The sequence below is a fragment of the Prenolepis imparis genome, unplaced genomic scaffold (assembly GCF_030444845.1).
Source record: "Prenolepis imparis isolate NDT839.2.m4 unplaced genomic scaffold, iyPreImpa1.0 SCAF_1, whole genome shotgun sequence".
NCBI lineage: Eukaryota > Metazoa > Arthropoda > Insecta > Hymenoptera > Formicidae > Prenolepis > Prenolepis imparis.
In genome coordinates, this window is record NW_028141159.1 from 6,711,300 (window position 1) to 6,733,151 (window position 21,852).

At 38.3% G+C, this 21,852-nt stretch overlaps 1 protein-coding gene and 1 long non-coding RNA gene across 2 annotated transcripts in view; one reads left to right on the forward strand and one right to left on the reverse strand.

The window, feature by feature from the left end:
* The window catches only part of Sol1 (CUB domain-containing protein Sol1), a 281,663-nt gene that overhangs the window by 139,104 nt on the left and 120,707 nt on the right, over positions 1-21,852 (reverse strand). The window contains exons 5-8 of the mRNA XM_083052020.1: positions 19,213-19,369; positions 16,555-16,614; positions 5,112-5,323; positions 3,740-3,814 (exon numbers count right to left, since the gene is read on the reverse strand). Of these exons, the coding sequence (XP_082908146.1) occupies positions 3,740-3,814; positions 5,112-5,323; positions 16,555-16,614; positions 19,213-19,369 (504 nt within the window). The remainder of the gene's footprint in view (positions 1-3,739; positions 3,815-5,111; positions 5,324-16,554; positions 16,615-19,212; positions 19,370-21,852) is intronic.
* The window catches only part of LOC145944108 (uncharacterized), a 92,439-nt gene that overhangs the window by 16,691 nt on the left and 53,896 nt on the right, over positions 1-21,852 (forward strand). Inside the window, exons 3-4 of the long non-coding RNA XR_014426619.1 lie at positions 12,026-12,196; positions 12,285-12,316. This is a non-coding gene — a long non-coding RNA (uncharacterized LOC145944108). The remainder of the gene's footprint in view (positions 1-12,025; positions 12,197-12,284; positions 12,317-21,852) is intronic.

Genomic DNA, 21,852 nt, shown 5'->3' on the forward strand with positions numbered 1-21,852 from the left:
GATGCGTGTGCAATGCGCTAGACGACCGTGCATATTCATAGCGTGATGAATAACGTGAATATTCAAGAATATAAAATTGGAGTGCCTGTGCTCCACTTACGGTCATGTAAATTTGTCATTTGGGTTCATAAATTATAAGTTCCCCTTTCCTCCCTCCCCCCTTTCCACTTCACCACCCCACGCAGTTGTGCATCAATCTAGAATTCATCGATACTTTGCCGTATATAGCGGTATACATTATCGCAATTATGGAATAGCGTGCATCATCGACTCCGTTGCCGGTATTCGAGATTTTTTGGATGCATACAGTTCGACAAATATCGGCGTATCGGTGATATCGGTCTATCGAGCTGACAAAATTTACCCTTTCTTTCTCGTGTAAATAAATGAGATTTAGATTTCGAAGTGCGATGTAAAGGGAGATCTTTTGCAGCACGAATCGCGTGCGCGATACAACTTTGCTTTCTAGATAACATTCTCGTAAGTCAAGAAGAATCCTCTTATTCTCGCCCCCGACAAGAGGGAAAGATATTTCATCGGCAATTAAATCGCGCTGATAGCAGTGAGCGAAATTTGTTATCGCGAATGCGCGGTAAGTCGCGGAAAGTTTGCGACACTTACGTCTTAAATGTAAAGCGGGTGGGTGCGCGCGCTCCGCTAGAAAGTTATTATTAGTTTCTCGCAGGAAAGCGTGCTCTCTCCTCTCCTGGTCCTGAGGAGAGGACGAGCGTAAAATAGCGGGAAACAATGTTATGTCGTTTGCAAAGTTGGCATCGCGCGCGCGTCCATGACGCGTACACGTTTTCCCGAAGCGCGAGGACGAGGGGGTAAGTTGCCAAGTTCTCGATCCATCATTCGTCTCCCGTTTCGCTTTTTCTCAGAGAGAGAGAGGGACATTCAGAATTTACCGCGTACCGCATCGCGCGGGAACATTATCCCTCCGCGACGCGAGGAACGCGCGTTATTTTTCCGCGAGCTAATGCGTATGTACGTTTAGCGGAACATTACCCTCCCTAGCGGACGTTATTTACTCGCTTCGTCTTCTCGTACGTTAAACGTACCCCTTGTGAAGGGGGGATGTTCTGGATGGCGCTTTGCTGTTTTGGAAAATTGGAAAACTTGTGACATTTCGCTGTTTTTAGACGACGACTTTCTCCGTCTATTTATCGGTGCACTTAATTCCTGCACGTAATTGCCTTATCGACGCACAGTTCGGTTCGATAGAAAAAGAGAAAGACGAGGGAGTTGACCTCTCCCTCGGGGAGGGAAGGGATAGGTCACTTTCGCGGCAAAAGCGACGATATTTTCACGTAACCATCCAATTACGCAAATGAAACTTGCTCGTTCGACGACATTGCTCATTCTCACTTTACTGTAATTACTGTTTGGTGCGCAAACGCGCGCCATCGAGATCCACGATCGAGAACCCTACAGAGAGAAGAGAGATCCGGCTTTCAAAACATTTCAATCTTCTTCCTGTTACCACATTAACTCGTCCTGTAACGATCTTAAAGCCGAGCTGCTCGAAACCACCACGCTATATGTCTGTGTGTGTATGTTTACGCGCATATATGTTTGCGTATATGCTACTCTATTACATTTTGTATGATATTAGAGGAAAGCTGTACTAAAACATGAGCATCGTAAACCGACACCCTCTCTTCCTCTCAGCGATTAAGTGCCGCACTTTATCACAGCTGATATGAACTTGGTTCGTTTACTTAGTTTACTCATCAGAAGCTCGTAGCTTCTGCATTCATGTTGTTTGTTTATATGTATATGCTAAATCAACTTGTATTATTATAGTTTTTGAAGTTTGAAAGCTTTTCTTCCCTGTGAATTTCTTTAGGGAAATAAATAATAACGATCTACAAACAATAATATTAGCAAAGTAATTAAGAGAAATATATCTTTTGATAATATTACGTTTCATTTTATACGATTGTGTAGATTTCGAAATTTTTTAAATTCTTGTTTTTATCATGATATTTTACCATGATTATTATATATAGTTTTCAATGGATATATGTTTTGCACAAATAAACAATTTTATCAAAACTGGGCGATACAATCCAATAAAAACACGATCTCCAGTAAAAATATCTGTAGATATGTCAATTTTTATTTATGTTAAATTTTTTAGCCAAACTGCGGCTAAAGTTTTAGATTTTAGAGACTTGTTTCGAGAAAATGCGACTGAAATGCACAGGATACATACTTTGCGAGTCTATATATAGTGCAGCTGCGCGGATAATTTAGAATGTTCGGAACAAAGTATCGTAGCGTAGCTAAGAAAAATATGCGGATAGGTAAAAGCATGTATGTAAGTATTGTACATCGTGCGCGCGTCATGTTTTACGGTAAACCGAACCGTGTCGTATGAAGAGACGGGTCGGAAGACAGAGACAGAGATCGGCCTTCGCGCGCGTAAGCTTTGGTGTCTCATAAGGGTGGTAGCTCCCATTCGAGCCTCAAGCACTCTCATGACTCCGTTGTGCTGGTTAGAGCCTCTCATTGCAACGCGCGTTTCTACCCTCTACCGCCGCTGTTGTTGTACACCCGTATTAGGAGATAGATTTACATGAGTAAACACGTTGAGGTCTAGGGTTCCACGTACAAATTGAGATCAGAGTTAAACCCGTGAATATAGAGGAATGATTTAAATGTACGTATTAATTAAAGAACCGTACGCGAATATGTACGAGCATTTATTGAGGATTCTTTAAAAAATTTATAAGTTTTAAAATTAATAAGAATTTATAAGAAATCAAAAATATGACATATGCATATTTTAATCAAAAGAATTAAATAGATTTAGAACACGCTCTTTTTTCCATTATCTTTTTCTCTTCTCGTTCGCCTCTTATTCCTCTTTTATCATAATACATATAATAGATACTATATCGCAAGAGGCAACTGCAATTGAAATGCAGCTAAACTGAGCTCGCATTATGTGTGTCAATAAAAGAAAGCACGTTGAACTCTGAACGAAAGTTGGGTCATCGAGAGCGGAGCTACTTGTCAAGCGTATTTACGGCGAATACTTAGGATATAAAACGAAGATCTTATTTTCATGAAAAAGCCATAAAGTTCGTCGTAGTCCGTCCGTGCTTTCAACGCCGGTCGCCGTAACATACGGGATGATGATTCCACGGGCGCAAAGTACTCACAAAGTTTATATGCCGTTGCGTTACGTTAGAAGTTATGTGCCGTGGGACCTCTTCCCCGGGGAAAATCATATTTCTACACGCCGACGCGCGTTTCACGCTGAAGACATCAAAATAATCCCTTTAAACAACGACAGGTACCATGTATCCTCCGGAGGTCGGCGTTACACTTATTCTTTCCGACTTCATAGAAGTATGTTACGTACAGAGTAAAATTTTATTTTACATCGTAGTATTCTGTTTCTTTCCGTTTCGCCCCGCCTCACATCCCCCAGATTACGTTTCAGTCGTTCGAGAGAAGTGTCCCGTGAGTACGACAAATTTTTTTTCCTACGAAGCCGTAGAGAGAAAAAATCGAATAAATTTATCACGAGTCTCGGTTATCGGTCTTCATGCTTTTTTCACCGCAAACCAAAGTAACTTTCGCTTGTCACTTTTCCCTTCGACAAGTGACTGACATCTCCATCTTGCTTTAATCCGCTGCTTTATCTATCTCGCGCAGAGGAAGAGCGTGCCATGGGACGCAATTATTGATTAAGAAAAGTGATAAATCGCGTTCACGTTATACTTACTCGTAGCGCTGACAGCTGGTCCGATGACCGAGTACCTGGGGTTCCCCGTAACGGCCCCTGGGACCTTGTCCGGCTCTGAAACACATTATTGTAATTATCCCTGGAATATACAGTGCCGTTAATTACAACAGGGAGCTGCGTATGCGATGGACCGCGGCCAATCTACCTTAGCACAAAGGACCCACCCGCATGATTCATCACCCCGTAAATACGTAAAGGCTTGCTCGTGCTCTTCCTCTGGAAAATACCAGAGCGTTGCATCAAAATGTATCAGAATAACGATTAAGTGCCGGAATTGATCAAATTTGCATAGCGCATGTCGTTGTTTCGCGACATGAATGAAGGCAACGATAAATGATCTAGAATATCGAATTTAAGCAGGAAACTCGATTATCATTTAATAGTCAATCTCGTTTGTTCATTGTCCCACATTGTATATCTGTTAATGGCAATGTCAAAAGGCATTGTAACAAGGCATAGCAACGGGTAAATTCAATGGTCCAAATGTTAGGCAAGATATTGTTGAATGGTCTTAGTCGTGATTATCGAGCAAGCAACGCAAATATCTGCAGGGAATGCAAGCTTTCTCATCGTCTCTGGGTATTACGGTTTGTCGGAAAGCTTCACAATCTTCCTTGCCGACTGTGAAAAGCTCCGACAGCATTACCGAAAGCTTGCCGAAAGCTCTGTTTCATGGCGCTTTCGTACTTCAGCACAGCGACGCGTTACGTTGAGCTTTCGAACTTATATTTCGCTTGAAACTACGGTATCAATCGAGTCCGCGCGCATTTCATTATAATTTATTCTCATCAGTTAAATTTAATAATTAATTTTTATTTAATAATTACTCTCCAATTTTATCAACTTCCGATCGATCGTTCAAAAATTGAGACACTTGAGTATAAATATATATGTATTTATATGAAAACACAAAATTTAAATTAAAACTACTTGTTTACAGAAGAAAACAGTTTTTATAATTATGTCAAATGGCATTGAATGATCGGAAGAGATCTGTATTAATAGGAGCACGAAATTTACGAACGTGGTGATCTTGCATAATGACGGAATATTGCTGTGCAAATGAAAGAGATAGACAATCAATGGATGAATGGTTCGCGTGAGTTCGAGCGAAGAGATGCTTCGCTACCGCATGATGCGAAGTAACGGATAATTTAATGGCTCGTCTCGTGGCTTTCGGGAATTCATCCGGTAGCGGAAGCACCTGGCTGCGGTCTTACACATCGCGAAATGAAGCGATGCGTAAGATCGAAGAAAGAGGATGGAAGGGGAGGATGATCGAGGAACGGTTCAAGGGAGGGATGAATTTTCGTAATGCCCGATCCGAGAGTGACCGTCATTCGTTACTGACCGGGATGCGGCGCGTCGTCCAATGGTTGAAATTGGAACTTCGCCTTGAAGCCCTGGCCCGGCCAGTTGGAATTAGCGACGAACTCGACGTAGATGTCTGGTCCCGTGCTGAGTACCTCCACTTCCGCTCCTTGGTTGCAGAGCACAGCTATTGTGGGCGCCCCTGAATCCCTTCCGTCGTGCACCCTGATTAAATCCGCCCTATTCAGGCAACTGTAACAGGATGCGCGCTCTTCGTTAGAAGACGGCGACTTATCGGTACATTAACCTCAGACGAGTTACTACCCCGATCTCTCTGTTTCTCTCTCTCTCTCTCTTTGTGAGAAATTACAATATTCACTTTTAACCTAATTGCCACTCTCGCCCTTAAAGAAACAAGAAATATTCATTGATAAAATCCGCGCCGAATTAATCTTGCTACCTTGACGCCCTCTCATAAGATCCCTAAGCCCGGTTTTACATTGTAAAAGTTCACCTCTATAAAGATCTAAATCGGAATGGGATGCGCGAATAAAGGAGAGGGTCTTCGAGATACTCGGCAACGAAGATATTCCAAGTCTGCTTTGAGTGTACTATGACTCGTCTAGATAACGCGCGCCTACAAGAAAAAGGGGACGGAAGGAAGGATGAAAGAGACAAGAGAGTTGAGAGGCAGGACGAGAGAAAATCTCGACGACCGCGGGCGATTCGTTTTATGTACGTGTACGCGAACTGGTCTTTGCTCGATCGAACCGAAGAGGAGCATTACATCTTCTCGGTGTCTTCCCTCATACCCCTCCCATCTTTCCGGCCTTACGAATCGCGCGCTACATCGACGGGATTCGCCAATCCGATCGATTTAAAGGGCTTGATCGATGACGGCCGACGGGATAACCTTATTACTTGCACAGGTTAAGCAATTACGCTGGCAGAGAAAGATTATCGTCGGAAGAGCCGGAGATTAAAGAGCCGCTTTCCCTCCCCTCCTGTCCCTCCGGTCCGTTTCGCCCCCTCGTCCATCGACCTGCACGCGCGACTTCTGACCTCGCCCGCTTAATACGTAGCGTTTCTCGTCGATATAGCACGGATACACGCTACGATATTTTGTATATATGTATGTATACATGTACGAACACGCGGGTAGGAAGCGTGAGATTATTTCCCATTCCGACTCATGAATTTCGATCGGTTTACATATAGATACACACATTTGCGTAGTAAATGCGAGTCAAATTCGTTCGAGACAATCAGATTGAAAGGTTTAGACCCGTTAAATTAACGGTATTCGCGCGAAAATTCGACGCCGAAGGTAAGCAAATCCGTCTATCAAAGTTAATCTAGCGTGACATCGCGCACGCGCGGAGTGTGTATACAAGGAATTCTTCAAGTGTCCGACAAGATTTACTCGGGGCCCATCGTCGGCGAACTCCGTCGGGTTTCGCTTCAGTCGATTTTATCCGCGTCTACTGTGTCTCATAGTGGCTATTTCATGAATATCGTTGAGAGTAGCGTTTACCTCTAGAGAGATTTGAATTCAGGCGTGAAAGCACGTTCAAGTATTTCGAACGGGCGATGCTGAAAGAAGCCCCTCCTCCTCCCACGCGCTATTCCTCTTTTCCTTTTCCCTTTCCTCCTCTTTCCCTAAACCCTCGCAAGTTGTCTCGCGTACGTGGCGCGAAGAGATTATTCATACCCATTACCTACCCATAGGAAGGGATTACCGATACTGTCGATACTATCGATAGTTCCCCGACTGATAACTTTATACGCGTGTGCTATAAGCGTGCACTTTCTCGAATATAGTGCGGGATTGTATCGAGTGCTAGATGGAAGAGTCTCTCTCTCCGAGTATCCATCAGCACCATTCACGATAATATCCGAGTGCGTCTGACGGAGCGGCTTAACGTTGATATATGGCGGCATTTCTCAGCTCTTACCCGAGCTCTTACAGATTTTTACCAGCAGTCTTCGAAGAAAGTGCCATCGGCCGCGACATAAATTAACGTTTTCGATCGCAGATTTGTCGACAGCATTTCCCATATCGCCCCTTTTCGATTTGGTTGATCTCTCTTTTTCTTCCGCGCTGGATTTATGCCACGATTATAGCGTTCGGTATCGCATATCTCGTCAAATTCTATATTTGGATAAAAAAACGCTCTAAAAAAACAGCACAATCCGATTGGAGCCGATTTTCTACTGAATATATGTAGAATAAAATATCATTTCCGAGTGTTTTCTATTTATATTATTGCATTATTGCGCAATTTCTCGTTCAAATAAAAAAATTATTTTTAAATTAGCATGGGATGTGTGTGTAATCCTGATAAATTTATTTAAACAAAATAAACGTATTAAAATAATATATAATAATTGATATTTTAAATGCGTTGAATGAACAAATACACAAGATAATTCTCTTCTAATGTTTGATGTTATGAATGCAAATGCTCATCTCCTACCATCTCTCGTATAAATACGTCAGCATAAAGCTAATGATCAATTTATCCCGCTACATGAATATCGATGGCTCCATCGGCGGAAGATGCGTTCAATTAATTTTTACGTAATATCGCGGAGCGCGTCAGAAATATTACTCTATCTGCGGAAAAATCGATATTATTTCCGAGATTAAGAAAATTATTGCTTTTATCGCGGATAAACAAGGACTCGATGTACGGAAAATAAGCACACCTGGATACGAATAAATTATGGAAAGAGAGTCGCGTGAAGTAATATTTGATAGTCACAAATTTTCCCCTAGCCAGTAATGGTCGGTTTTCGTCGTATAGACGGCGAATTGCTCATGAATCACTACGCTATAGCCAGACGCCGATAGGACGCGCGAAACAGAATATAGAGTGAACTTTAAATGAGGTTCAGTGGTGTCCGCTATTTTACTCGCAAAATAAAACCACCGCCTGAAATAAAGCTACTAACTTAAACATTGACAAGTGTCGGACTATTGTACGTGTATGTATATTTATAACATATTTGAAAAAGAATGCTTAATTTTAATCTCCGATGAAAGATCGATTAAAGTATCGGCGAACGTGTTAGTAAATGTTGTAAAAGCAATGATGTTAAATTTCTCAAATATTTTATCGCGAGCGCACGCAAAAACTTATTACTTTGACAATGATATTTCCTTTCCATTTTCAGCCATGTTCAGCCCCCATACTGAGACTTGCGTAATAGCATAATACGATTTGAAAATTGCTTATTATTCGTATCTCGTCTCACGCCACGAAAATTACATTTGCTTTCGCATTATTCTTAGTACAATTTTCTGAAATTTCACACGCGCGCCGCTTCTTCTCACACGTGTTTATAAAGTAACATTATGTATATCTGCAAATGTTTATATATAATATAATATCTGCAGTTACTCGAAAAAAACGCTAGTTATAATTTACGATCTCATATTACTGATATGAGTGATAATTTCGACTGTCAAGATCTCTCAAGATTTTGAGTTGACGTTAATTTCACACGCGTTCTAGCGTCATTTTTCTTTAGCACTTTTCGTTCGTCTGAGATCTCATCGGGTTTGATCCCGGCGTTTGAAACTAAATGATCACCGACGGAATGAAATTAAAGGAGCTCAATACTGAATTAGGATGGAGTTTGAGGATTTATCAAGGATTAACTCGTGCACGCTGCAACTGCAAGTACCAGTCCCCAGGCGCCTCTCGTTTCCTCAAGTCGACCTCGCCATCACCATTCTCAGTTCTAAGTCTTTGCGCGGAGAGGAACTTTATGTGAGTTAAATAGAATCATGGTCCGCGTCCTGTTCAAAGGATTTAGAGGTCAGACGTAGCCAGCATACACACTGCGGGATTTTAAAAAATATAAAAAAAAATTAAGTATGCTATCGCTGTCAGACCGATAGATCATATTGCGGCCCAGTTAATTACGACGAATGTGTGAAAAATTCACGTGCAAAGTTTTAAATCCTTAACAAAAACCGACATGAAAAACATAAGCTTGGGCGTTGGAGAAAAAAATTCGTCGTAAATATTCTCGGTAAGATATTCGTTGCGCTCGCTAGACGGAATATGAAGTTTACCGAGCTACGAATAAGAAACACGGGAGAGAGAGAGATCCTGACGTGAGATATGTCCCGAGCGAAATATATGTAGGACTTGTTCGAAAAAATATTCCGCCTTCCTCGGTTCATGCGCAGTCCAAGCATGTCGCAGTCTCGATGGCGCGCTAACCGTGGGAAATCGAAGGGACAGGACAATCTATGGTAGCCAGGTTGAAGAGGATCGGCGGTCGCGGGGCTCTCAGTATTACCGCCTGGCAGATTTATGTCAGTAATATCAGAAGCATTAGCCGTTTGACGTATTGGTGATCGTAAAATTTCGAGTCGCGCGCAGAGGGGGCTATCTCTCATTCGCGAGGATTGATAATACATCAGATTCCGCGTCCTTTCCAATCGATGGCGAGTGTGTCTGGTGATTTGCATGTTCTGTAAAGTACACGGGAATACTCGGGGTACCCGCGAGTACCCTAAGTACCCCTTGCGATCACGTGGAAGACTCTCCAACTCACGAACGCTCCTCTCGCGCTGGAGCGCGTAACGAGATATATCTAACGACCGACGATTATTCTCGGCACGCACGTGGAGCGCTCGTGAAACGTAGTAGGAAGTTCAATACGTACGATGGCGTTCGAATTACAGCGAACTCTCGTCCGCGGATCGATCGTTCGTTCGTTTGTTCACTGATTGCTTAATGCTTAATACCTTGACAAAAAAAAAAAAAAAGAAAAACGTTATCACGTAAACAAATCTATCACCGTCTTATTCAGATTTTAAATTAATATCTTTGAATGTATAATATATTCTTTCTTTTCATCTGTGTAATAAACATATGATATTTATTTTTTATATAAACTAGAACAACATAAGTTTATATATCGTAATTTTATTATGCGCAAAGTAAGAATTTAGATAGATTCAGTAATACGAGTCAACAATTTCTCACTACGTTTAGCTTTTTCGTCGCGCAATCACTCAGCTATTAATATAAAATAATTAATACGAATCAAAAACAATAAAAAATTATATGCACTTTATATATCATAATTTTATTATGCGCAAAGTAAGAATATAGATAGATTAAGTAGTACGAGTCAACAATTTCGCACTACGTTTAGCCTTTTCGTCGCGCAATCATTTAATCATTAACATAAAATCATAAATGCGAGTCAAAAACAATAAAAAATAACACGCACTTTATATATCATAATTTTATTATGCGCAAAGTAAGAATGTAGATAGATTAAGTAGTACGAGTCAACAATTTCTCTCACTACGTTTAGCGTTTTCGTCGCGCAATGATTTCATCATTAACATACATTTCATCATTATCATAAATGAAAAGAGGCAACAATCACTTCGAGACTTTCGACTATCGATATAACACGCCTTTTTTTTAGAAAAGGATTATTATTTAAAAAATTAATTAGCAAATTAACGCTTTAATCAGCTGATTTCTATCAAAAAATATTAAAAGCGAAAATTTGCTAATTAAATATTCTAGCTTACATATTTGTATTTATATTGTGTATATGTGCATATGTCATAATGTGAAATAATAAGATTATTCTAATATATAAAAAATGATATCTTTTAAAAAATAATATAAAGTTTGTTTAAACTCGATTAATATTTTTTCACAGAAATTAATTGATTAAAGCGTTAATTTACTAATTAAATTTTAAAATAATAATACGTAAAAAAATTAAAATAGTAATATGTTGTAAATAATATGTTATAATATCTTATTCTCGATTAATATTTTTTGACAGAAATCAGCTGATAACGGTCAAAAATATTAATCGAGATTAAAGTATTATATATATATATATATATATATATATATATATATATAAAACCTATTATTTAATACATATTATATTATTTTAATTTTTATAACATTATTTAAAAAATTAATTAGTAAATTAACGCTTTAATCAGCTGACGCTTTAATCATATATGTCATGTAGAGCTTCAATTAAATTTTTTTCAGTAGTAATATAAGACATTAATCAGACTTTGTGATTGCTCGGTAGATACACTGACAAATTATCCAAATTAATTATTATACAACAAATTAATTATATAACAAATTAATTATTTTTTTACAATAATCAAGCTTCAAATACACAAGACATCTCGAAAACATTTCTATGAATACGAGAGAGAAAATATTATTGCGGAGAAAGAGACATTCTCTCTCTCTCAATGTCTCTTAATCAGCTGATTTTTCTGTCAAAAAATATTAATAAAATTTGCTAATTAAACATTCTAGCTTACCTATTTATATTTATATTGTGTATGTTATAATTTGCTAATTAAATTTTAAAATAATAATATGAATAATAAAAGTTATAAAATAGTAATACGTTGTAAATCATATGTTATAATATCTTATTCTCGATTAATATTTTTTCTTTCTGAAGCTATATCTTTTCGAACGAATCTCCTTCGAGTTTTAATTAATTATTAATATTTTAAGTCATGTATATAGTATCGCGCGCGCGCTATTAGAGTGAAGTTGCCGATGTTCGTACAATAGCGGCCATTACCGAAACGCCGCGAGTATCAGGCAGTTGGAGCTGCGTTCCGCTGTGATTAATTAGTAAGCATAATCGTTAGAAACGATTTCTAACCTTTGTATTGTAATATTTATCAATCGCAAACCATAATTTCAACGTTAATATGTAGTCGCAATTGTTCGAAACGCATATTTCGCGAAAAATTCGATGCAAAATCTCTTGCCAACATAACCCAACTTAATCTGTTTTCGCACGCATGTTTTGCGATCCGTGGATATATCTATCGTTAATTCTAGCTTACATATTTATATTGTGTTATAATGCGAAATAATAAGATTATTCTAATATATGTATGTATTTTATTTGTTACAGATAGCATTGAGTCGGGAGTGCCGTGTAAAGTTTCGCGCGTCGGGAGTGCCGTGTAAAGTGTCGGGCGATCGTAATTATTCGTGTTTTCGCGAGTGTCGTGAGTGCTACCATGGACCAAGAGAGGAGGAGGAGGCCCAGGGAGGCATCGGGCGACAACGGGGCAACTGTGAGGTATGCAAAATAAAAACATTTTTTCTAAACTTATGAGATATTCGACACACATATATGTATATACATAATTTGAATATTTTGTTTTCAGACCAATGTGCTGTGGACTACAACTCCGCTACTGTACGTATTGGTGAGTGAGAAATTATTTATTTTATAATATTTCTATAGCGGTAATGGAGATGTATATGATATGTTGAAAGTATTAAAATAGAGTAATATATTTTAAATAATATATTTTAAATAATATCTTATCCGCGATTAATATTTTTTGACAGAAATCGGCTGATAATTGTCAAAAATATTAATCGAATTAAAAATATTATAACATACCTTTCTAAAAAAGGCGCATGTTAAGTCGATTTCTCGCAAGTATTGTTGCATCTTTTCCGCGATGCTGATTGACTGTTTTGATTCGCATTGTGCGTTATATTCGTAGAATCGAGAGGCTGTCATCGCGAGGGTTAGTAGTTTAACAGTTTGTTCAAAATAAAATTAAATAAAATAATGTTTTAAATAATATGTTTTAATACTTTAAATTCGATTATATTTTTGACAGTTATCAGCTGATAACATATTATTTAAAACATATTATTTTATTTTATTTTATTTTAAACAAACTGTCAAAGTACTAACTCTCGCGATGACAGCCTCTTGATGCTATACGAATATAACGCACAATGCGAATCGAGATAGTCAATAAGCATCGCGGAAAAGAAGCAACAATACTTGCGAGAATGGACTTAACATGCATTTTTTAGAAAGGGAAATAGTTTATGGTTTTTTTTGTTGAAAACATTGACACACTTTTATAATTTAACGTTATTGTAAAAAAAACTAAAACTTTTAAAGCGCTGATACTATATGGGTTGCAATATTACGGAAAATATTGAAAATGTTTATTACAAAAATTATGTGATAATTTTTGCGCATGGAACAAAAACCGGGTTTCGCGGAAATGGTATATAAGTAATTATTTTTATTCATATAGTGTATATGCTTTTATTTCATATTTTAAAAGTTAAAAGTATATTTTCAAAAAATATTATATTGTGTGTTTTAGCGAAATATCAACATTTTTCCCATGAAGTTTCCAAATGTTTCTTGACGTAATAAAAAAAAGCATATTTACTCTCATGAATATCAAGCAAATTTACTTGTGTGTTTATTTTATAATCGACTTTTTGTGCATATAAAATAAAATATCGATTTATTTTACTTTAAAATATTAAAATGTTAATTAATTAATATAGAACAGTTATTTTTATATCAGAGCATGTCTAAATTATTTTATACATTTTTTAAACTTTTAGCAAAAATAATATAAAACTTATTCGCGAAGTGATCTTTAGAATAGATTTTCGTATAAATATCGACGATGGAACAAGATTAGAAACAAGGTATTCGGAAAAGAGAAAACTTTTTTACGTCTTACATTTATCTCAAACGTTAGGACAAATCTGTACTTTTCAATTTGCAAAATCGACGTCCATGACGCGTAACGACGCGCAAGGCGACCCTCACTTATCGTTGTCGCTCCGGCCATTTTGTATCTTTTCTCTATCCTACAATACACGGCTGACATTATCTACGTTCCACGATATACTCCCAAAGACTACATACATCAGGGAAGATGTTGTAAATGTCTTAAAGAATAAAGGGACACACTGGAAGACATGTTCTTCTCGCGAAATTCTTCTCGAGCGATTCCGCGCGCGAGTTGGAATTCTACATCAATTCGACATTCCTCACGTTACCCCTTACATCCCTTTGCTCCTCGGCAAACAAATCAGTTTTCGTTTGATTAATTTAATGGTTCGTTTGGCTTTACGCCTCTCCCCGAGGAGCGCCGACGACTCTCTTTATCTCCGCCACTCGAATGTTTTATCCATAGCCGGCCAGGCCGATCGACGCCGATTATCTATTCGTGTCGTCGTCTCTCCTGGCCGATAAAATCCTCAGAGTAGCACGGAGTAACTTTTGCGATCGTTTGGAGAGTTTATTCTGAAATTAATCCGGAACGGAATGGATTTGATCTCCGGCGACAGATCAGATAGCGCTCGCGCCAAACCGGGTGTTTTCGCCGGTTAATTATAGGCGTCAATTACACGGGATTAGATTTAAGGCGTGTAAACGGAGAAAATTAAGACTGGCTGAGAAAGGGGGTAGGAGGGGGGAGGGAAAGGGAACAAAGACGACTTTATCGCGCGCGTAAATCTCCATTGCGTGCTTAATCCATCTGCCGGTCTTTATTGCCGACTGACTGAGCTATATAATTGTTTGAGAGATTTGCCCGCGATCGTGTATCGGATGAGAAAGTTTTAAATAGAAAAGTTTCGCGCCCTCGATTCTCTGACGCTCGTTAGATCTTAAACGTTAATAACAGAATAATAGCGTCGTAATTCACGATTACCGTAACGGAGCGCCCGCGCACCGAGTCTTTAAAATTTACAATACACTCCGCAAAAGTGGAGTATGCAAAAGCTTCATCGTGAGAAAAGTGCCTCGTGATTAAATCGTTAAGAACGCGAACCGAGATGCACAGGTTTTCTCGCTGCTGTAAATAAGTAATAGAAAGGAATAGCATCTCTGCTTCTATAAAACCCACGAGCACTCTTTCTCTCTTTTCAAGTTTCATTCCTATAATTGATTCGTACATATTAAGGGGTGGGTGTACTTAAAAAAGTATACTAAAATATTAAAACTATTTAATTTTTTTAAGAAAAATGTAGATAATTCTTTAAACATTTGGAGTTGTATAAAATAATTTTTAAATATATATCTAACATATATATAAGTATGTACTTCAAAAAACTTGAACATATAAGAATGACGTCAACAAAACCTTTCCTGAAAATCACGTTTTTCAATATTTTTACGTATCTTTTTCTTGGAAACTACTAATCTTTTTGTTATCATTTTTATCATCATTAATCATTCAGAAATAAATAATAATGTTTGATCTTTTCATTTAAAGAGTTTGAAGTTTTATCAAAAATCACGATTAAAGTCGTAAAAAAAGTTGATTTTATTCAAATGAATTAAAATTCAGAAAGAGCTTACTAAACAAAAAGCATCGATGAAAATATAGCCAATATTGTATATTAGATGCTTCGAAGGAAAAAACACGTTCGCAATATTGTCGTGACGAGAAATGTGAACGTATTTTTATCTTCGAGTTCAATTCCGAGGAGATAGAATCGCGACTATCTACTACGCGAAACCAATGAAATTTCTAACCAAGTTATAAAAACGGGCCCTCGTTTTTGGCAATAACGGTTGAATACTCTTGTAATTTCGAGTTCAATTATTTTTTTTCTTTTAGATTTGCACGGATGCGAAAATATTGCACGCGTGTGTGTAAATGTGTTCAAACGTGTCTTAAAGTTTTAATGGTTCTGCGGTTTTCATTTTGCGTCTCACTCAAGTTGTAAGGGATTATTAGTTCGGCAAGCGCGCAATAAAAGTCGACAAATTCAAAGTGGTCGAATTATCCTGAGTGCACATAGTGGCTCGATATACGAAATCCTCGATATCGAAATACTCTTGTATTCTCGCGGTGATAAAAAAAAATAGATATAATAACTAATAACCAATACGAGTAAATAATACCACAATATTAAACAAATACTAGAGAAATGGCTTTTAATCGTCGAATAAGAATTAAATTGTCCGTGTCAAAGAACCGATAGCATCCGAACGTGTCACGGTGTCACCGCATATTCCATTTTATATATCCGTTTGTCGCGGTTTTTGGGGTCGCGAACTGTTTTTAACGCTCCGCATGCCTGGAAGGGGGAGGGGAAGGAGGCAGGCGACAGTTTCAAAGTTTTAAATCGACAGATCGCGCAAATGCCGTTCTATCAGCCGACGGGGGCTTAATGGTGCGTCGTTTACATGGACGAGGCAGCCTCCCTTTTCCACCCTTCTCTCGGTCATACTTCGTGGATTCGCGACTTTGATCCCTTCTGCTAAATCTCCCTTCCCCTACCACTATCTCGCTCTCCCACCCTTTGCTTTTTCTCTTTCGCAACTTGTAGAACTCAATTTCTATCCTGAATATGCGAGGGATGTACGGGAAACTTTTTCTCGCGGATGCGCCGAACGTTGCTCTCTCGCAAATCTATCAACTTCGGAGAAGAACGCGCAGGGAGGAGAAATTCGTAAACCATTTATGATGGAACAAAGTTTTTCGAAACGCGCGACGTCAGAGAGGCGAACTATATAATCTCTAATTCATCGATTTATTCTTCGCTATTGTTTGTCGTTATTTTTCGCGTTCGACGATACGTACTAACTTATTCGCCCCACGTTTTTGTCGTCACAACACAAACTCAATAAAAAATGTAGTTAATACTCGCCTCAGGTCTCCTTTTTGCAGCGAGATCTCCTCGAAAACCAAACGGATTCTCTCCTTCAATCTGAAATCAAAGTCAATCGAGTTATATTTTACATTATAACGTCACACTTGTTCCTGTGGAGGCTATTTTAAACGCGCGATATTAAAGCCTGAATTTTTATGAATGCGGAAATATTATTACGCGCATTTTTCGTCCGTGTGGCGGTTTATCCTATTCCCGGCGGTACTAATGAAACAAGATGGGCGGGGGTTGTAATTAATTTCGTTATAAGCGCACCTAGCGTATGAATTTGTTAAAACGACGGCGGCAGTAGTGGCGGCTGTGAACAGCGTGGCGGGACCACAAATCTCTCTTTGCGTAAAAAGATTCACAGTCAAACGACAGAGAGCGAGAAAAAGAGAGAGAAAGAGGGAGAAAATATGCCTTTGTAAAAGAGTACCACGAAAGAACCTACGCTTTACATAAGAAAATAGAGAATCGAAATATTGTGTGACACATTCTATTATCTTTTCTTCTGTGTCTTCCCTACCCATTTTCTTTCTCGTATCCGGGGACGGCTGTCGAGATGGCTCGCTCGCAGCAATCGCTACTTGACACAAAGGCGAGACCATCATCAGAGCAGTATAGCGCGTTAATATAGAGCGAGTGTCATGAATACCTGCAGAGCGAATAGACTCTGTACACGTGCGATATACATTCGCGTGCACACACATCAGCCGGCTTTATAGCGGCTGGCATAGCGACCGGCGGCCAGCTATGTTGCGTTGACATAACTGTTAGACATATAGGGGAAGTGGAAAGGGAGGAGAGGAAATGGGGGTAGATAGGGAAGGGGATGGGGATGGGAGACTCTGCGCGCACGCTACTTTGACACAATTACAGCAATTAAGCAGCGACCCACAATACTACGGAAATCACATCCGCGCGTACTAGCCGCGATTAAATTCATCACGATTGAGCGACGTTCTGACTCGACACCGTTAACCATTTCCTTTGATCGCCGTACACGCGGTTCAGACATCCACCGTAACCGATGAACCGTACAACGCGATACGTTGATGTGAGTTATGACGTTTACAGATAGATATTCTATAACGCAAACTAGAAACTCTATTAGATAAATAGAACTCTATACTAAATAAATTAAATTGAAAGTAGGAAATAAATTATTAAAATAAACAAAGAATATATTATAAAGATAGACAGTAGACATAAATTATGAAGATAGACAAAGAGAAAAAGAGAATCATATGTTTCAAGAATCTTAAAGCACTTTCTTAATTTTAACATTAATCTAACACATCCTACATTTATGTGAATATTGATATGAATTTTTTTATCAATATAAAGTAAAAAATATAAAGTAAAAAAGAAGTAACAAATTTAATCTCTCTTTTAGATTGTAACTTATTGTTAGTTGCACTACATAATATAAACCAGATAAATTTAGGAAAAAAAGACGAAAAAATCCCTCTTTTAATAATTAAATTTAAAATAATTTTTGAGAGAAAAAATGGATTAAAATTTTTAAAATAATTATAGAGAATTGTGTTTGATGAAAGAATACATAAATAGGTTTGTATTATATTTAAAACAATAACAGTTATCATTATCCATTATTCAATTAATTATCAAATGTTTTTTGAATTCAGTGTCTAAAATATCTACAAGTATTATTTATGATTACTTTATTGCTTAATTTTTTAATTGTTATTCTGTCTAAAGCTTTCTAAATTGATTCTTTCTTATTAATATTTTATTGGCATTGTTTTTGTTCTAAAAAATAATCATAATTTATTCTACAGTTTATTTGTAAAATAAATCAAATGTAAAATAAATATGTTAATATAAAAATATATAATTTGAAGAAGAAATTTATTTTTAACTTTTTTTAAAAATATATTCGACAAATAAATATCAATGTCTGTTTATATTTTGTCGAGTCGCGTTTTCGCGGATAAATTCGCGAGAGTCCAGCAAGTAGTCTCGACGCGTTTTGCGGAGCCGGCTAGAAAATAGTGACGCTTCCTGTGAGGGATCATGCCAAGAACTTGCCACTTTTTTTTTTCTTCAACTCCGCAGTACGCAGCTTTCATGGCGTTGTACTGCGAACCAGCTCGCAACATAACTTTCAGCGGTCACGAGTAACAAGGAGTAGAGATGAACGGCAAAAGTTGAGGTCAGGAAGCCGGAAAATTTTGGATGACGCCAGAAGCGCGACGGTACGAAAATTCAGCGTCTATCAGTAATTCGAAAGAGAAACTAGCGAGAAACCCGAGAGAGATTTAATGGTTCAACACGCAAAATTTAAATGTCTCTCTTTCTCTCTCTCTCTCTCTCTCTCTCTCTCTCTCTCTCTCTCTCTCTCTCTCTCTCTCGCGAAACTTCAGAGAGAAACGCAACGTCGAGATGATCAAACATATTCTCCGATATGTTAGATTGGACATTAATTAACTGCGAGCGGGATTACGGACTGTCGTCTCGTTAAATGCGTTAAGACAGTAGTAGATATATATGGCGAAGGTGGAGATTAGCCGCAGAGATGCATTATATATGGATTAGGTTCTCTCTTGCCCTCCTCCTCTCTTCCCTCTCTCTCTCTTCCTCCCCATAGAATTCAGCGCGCGCGAGTTCACGACTAGGTTGGATTATAGTTACCTTGCCCGGAAGAGGTAGGAGCACCGGATGTTCTTCGGGTAGGAGGACGGGTAGCGCGGTGAGTAGAATCGTCCGTAATGGGGCGTCGATTGCGAACTGACGAACTCGTGGTCGCACATCGTACCAGGCACCAGTAGGCTGTCCGTCTCGAATAAACCTGAAACAGAGAAAGAAGGTACGTGTTACCATGTCTCTTGCTCCGCGATGACCTGTCGTAAAAGATCATTCAGACTCCGAAAAAAATTTGATGCTGAGAAGCGTCTTTAAATCTCTTTTGGCTTAAAACGAATGAAATATGGCACTGAAATAATGCAGTGTAATAATAATAATAATAATAATAATTTTACTATCTTTTTATTAAATTTTGACAAAAAGAATAATCCTATTTTACGAGAGATTCTCACGCTTTCAATTAGTTATAATTTCTGAATGAAAATTTTTATCCTCTCGATTCCAGCAAAATCCTCCTAGTCGATATCGTTATGAGCAACCTTTCTTTCGCCACTTTGAAAAACCTACCGATGAATATCAGGACACGGAGAGGGAATCCTATTTGAGAGCTGTCTCTCGCGGAAATAGGAATCGAAATGAAATAAAATTAACGATTGCCGGCGCGTCCTTAGAGCGTGCAAATATACCCTATACAGAACTCGTTACGTATTGATTAACTAGTCGCACGTTCCATACTCTCCATTTAAAGGTGTCGCCACGGTAGACTGATTCCGCTATCGTCGCTTACTTACGATTAACGGAAACCTATAACGGCACGGTGCGCATACACCAAACGAAAAGTTAATCTTCATTTCTTTTAATTAGTTAGTTCCTGCAGAGAATGGGGTCGTGCGAAATGAAACCGAACGGTGTGTACGTACGGTGCAAACAGTGTATACAGAATATTCTTTTTTCCGATGTATAATGGCGATCCCCCCACGTACGGAATTATATACGGGATCTCGAATGCGCGGATTAGCGACTCGATAAATGACATCGATAGGGGAATTTAGTGCCGGCCGATTTTGTTGAAAGCACGACCGGAATTATCGTTCGGAGTGCGTATAAAGGACTCTTGTGCCGTTTTTAAATTCCACGATTTCTACGGGATACGTACGGGCAATTACATCGCTGGTTCGCGCGATTCCCAGAATGCCCGGGATCGTTCTTTTGTGCTTGAAACAAAGGCAGGAGGAAAAAGCGGCAGTTTCCGGAAGATCCAAAAAAAAAGAACGGACAAGGGAGTGAGAGAAGGTCGCCGGTTGTGACCCTCTCTGTCCCTCTTCTCCCTCTCTCTCTTTCTTTCGTTGATGAAGAGATTCCACGAGAAAACGTTGAGTTTCAGGACGAATTAATCGTTAACACGCTCATTGGCAAAGTCCCATTGTAAGTAATGCGAATAGTAGCTGAGAGGAGAGAGTAAGAGAGGCTAGAGAGATCTAGTGCATTGTACTCGATCAATTATCTTTATAAAGGAGCTTCTATTATAGGCCTCATGTTACTTTAAGCACATAATCAGATTACGAAATATAATGATTTATCAACTTCTCGAATATGATGACATTGATACCGAAAATCCGATACGAGCGTAAAATGATGAATAAAGCGGCATAATAATAATAGTTGGTTTGAATGTAGCGCATACGCCTCTTTTTCTCTTTCATAGCCTCTTAATTTTATAATAGTAAAACGATTATAATAATGCAGAAGCTACAAATTCTCCTCTTTAGAAATCGCAAGAAATTATCTATATAAATAGAATAATTTCTTATTTTATAATTAACATGAATACAAAAAATCTTTTAATATTAATAAAATTTAGAAAATATAATAGTTTGAATTAAGCGATTATAAAAATTTAAGAAAACGAAAAAGATATTTTTTAATATTGTGTAAAATTTTTATTTAAACAGATATTGTCTATTTATTTAAATAAAATTTTTACACTTTGTTTAAAGGATCCTATCTTTTGATTCGTTAGATACATGTAATTAATCAGAGTGATTTTCCGAGAGAGCGTAATTTTTATCGCCCCATTGTTTCGCCATTTGAAAAGCGTAGCAAAACACAGACTTATGATAAGAGCTATTGAGCAACTTCATATAACATGCGACATTAATGAGTTTATTTTGCGAACGTGCAAAGAGATGTACATACATGCCCGCGTGTCATGTTTGCTAAGAGAGATTCTGAAATCTCGGAAGATTCTTTCAGATTTCAAGTTCCAGATCGCGGAGAATATTATTTCTGCTCTCCTCGTGCGCTTGGAACTTCAATACGAGAAGGCGTGTCGAGAAACGTCTGAAGAGATTGAGAGAGAAAAATTAAACCGCAGCACCGAATAATGCACACTCCACTCGATATTCGATTCATATCGCGCTGATGCTGATAGCTTCGTAATGTCAGTTTCCTCAAAACAATGAATAAGAGAGAAGTGAAGTGGAGAACTTTGCTCTTTCTGCGCGTGAAAAAGTGGCGCGTTCTTTTTTTTTTCTTTTCGCGGTAAATTGGAACCTTTGATTAATTTCGTTCAGTCCTTAAATACGCTTTTCCCGTCCGCGCGTTCTCGTCTTTCTTAGCTCTTCCTTTCTCTCTCCTCCGAGTCTTGACGAACTATTCGAACTTTAATGTCGGTGTGTTCTAGGATAG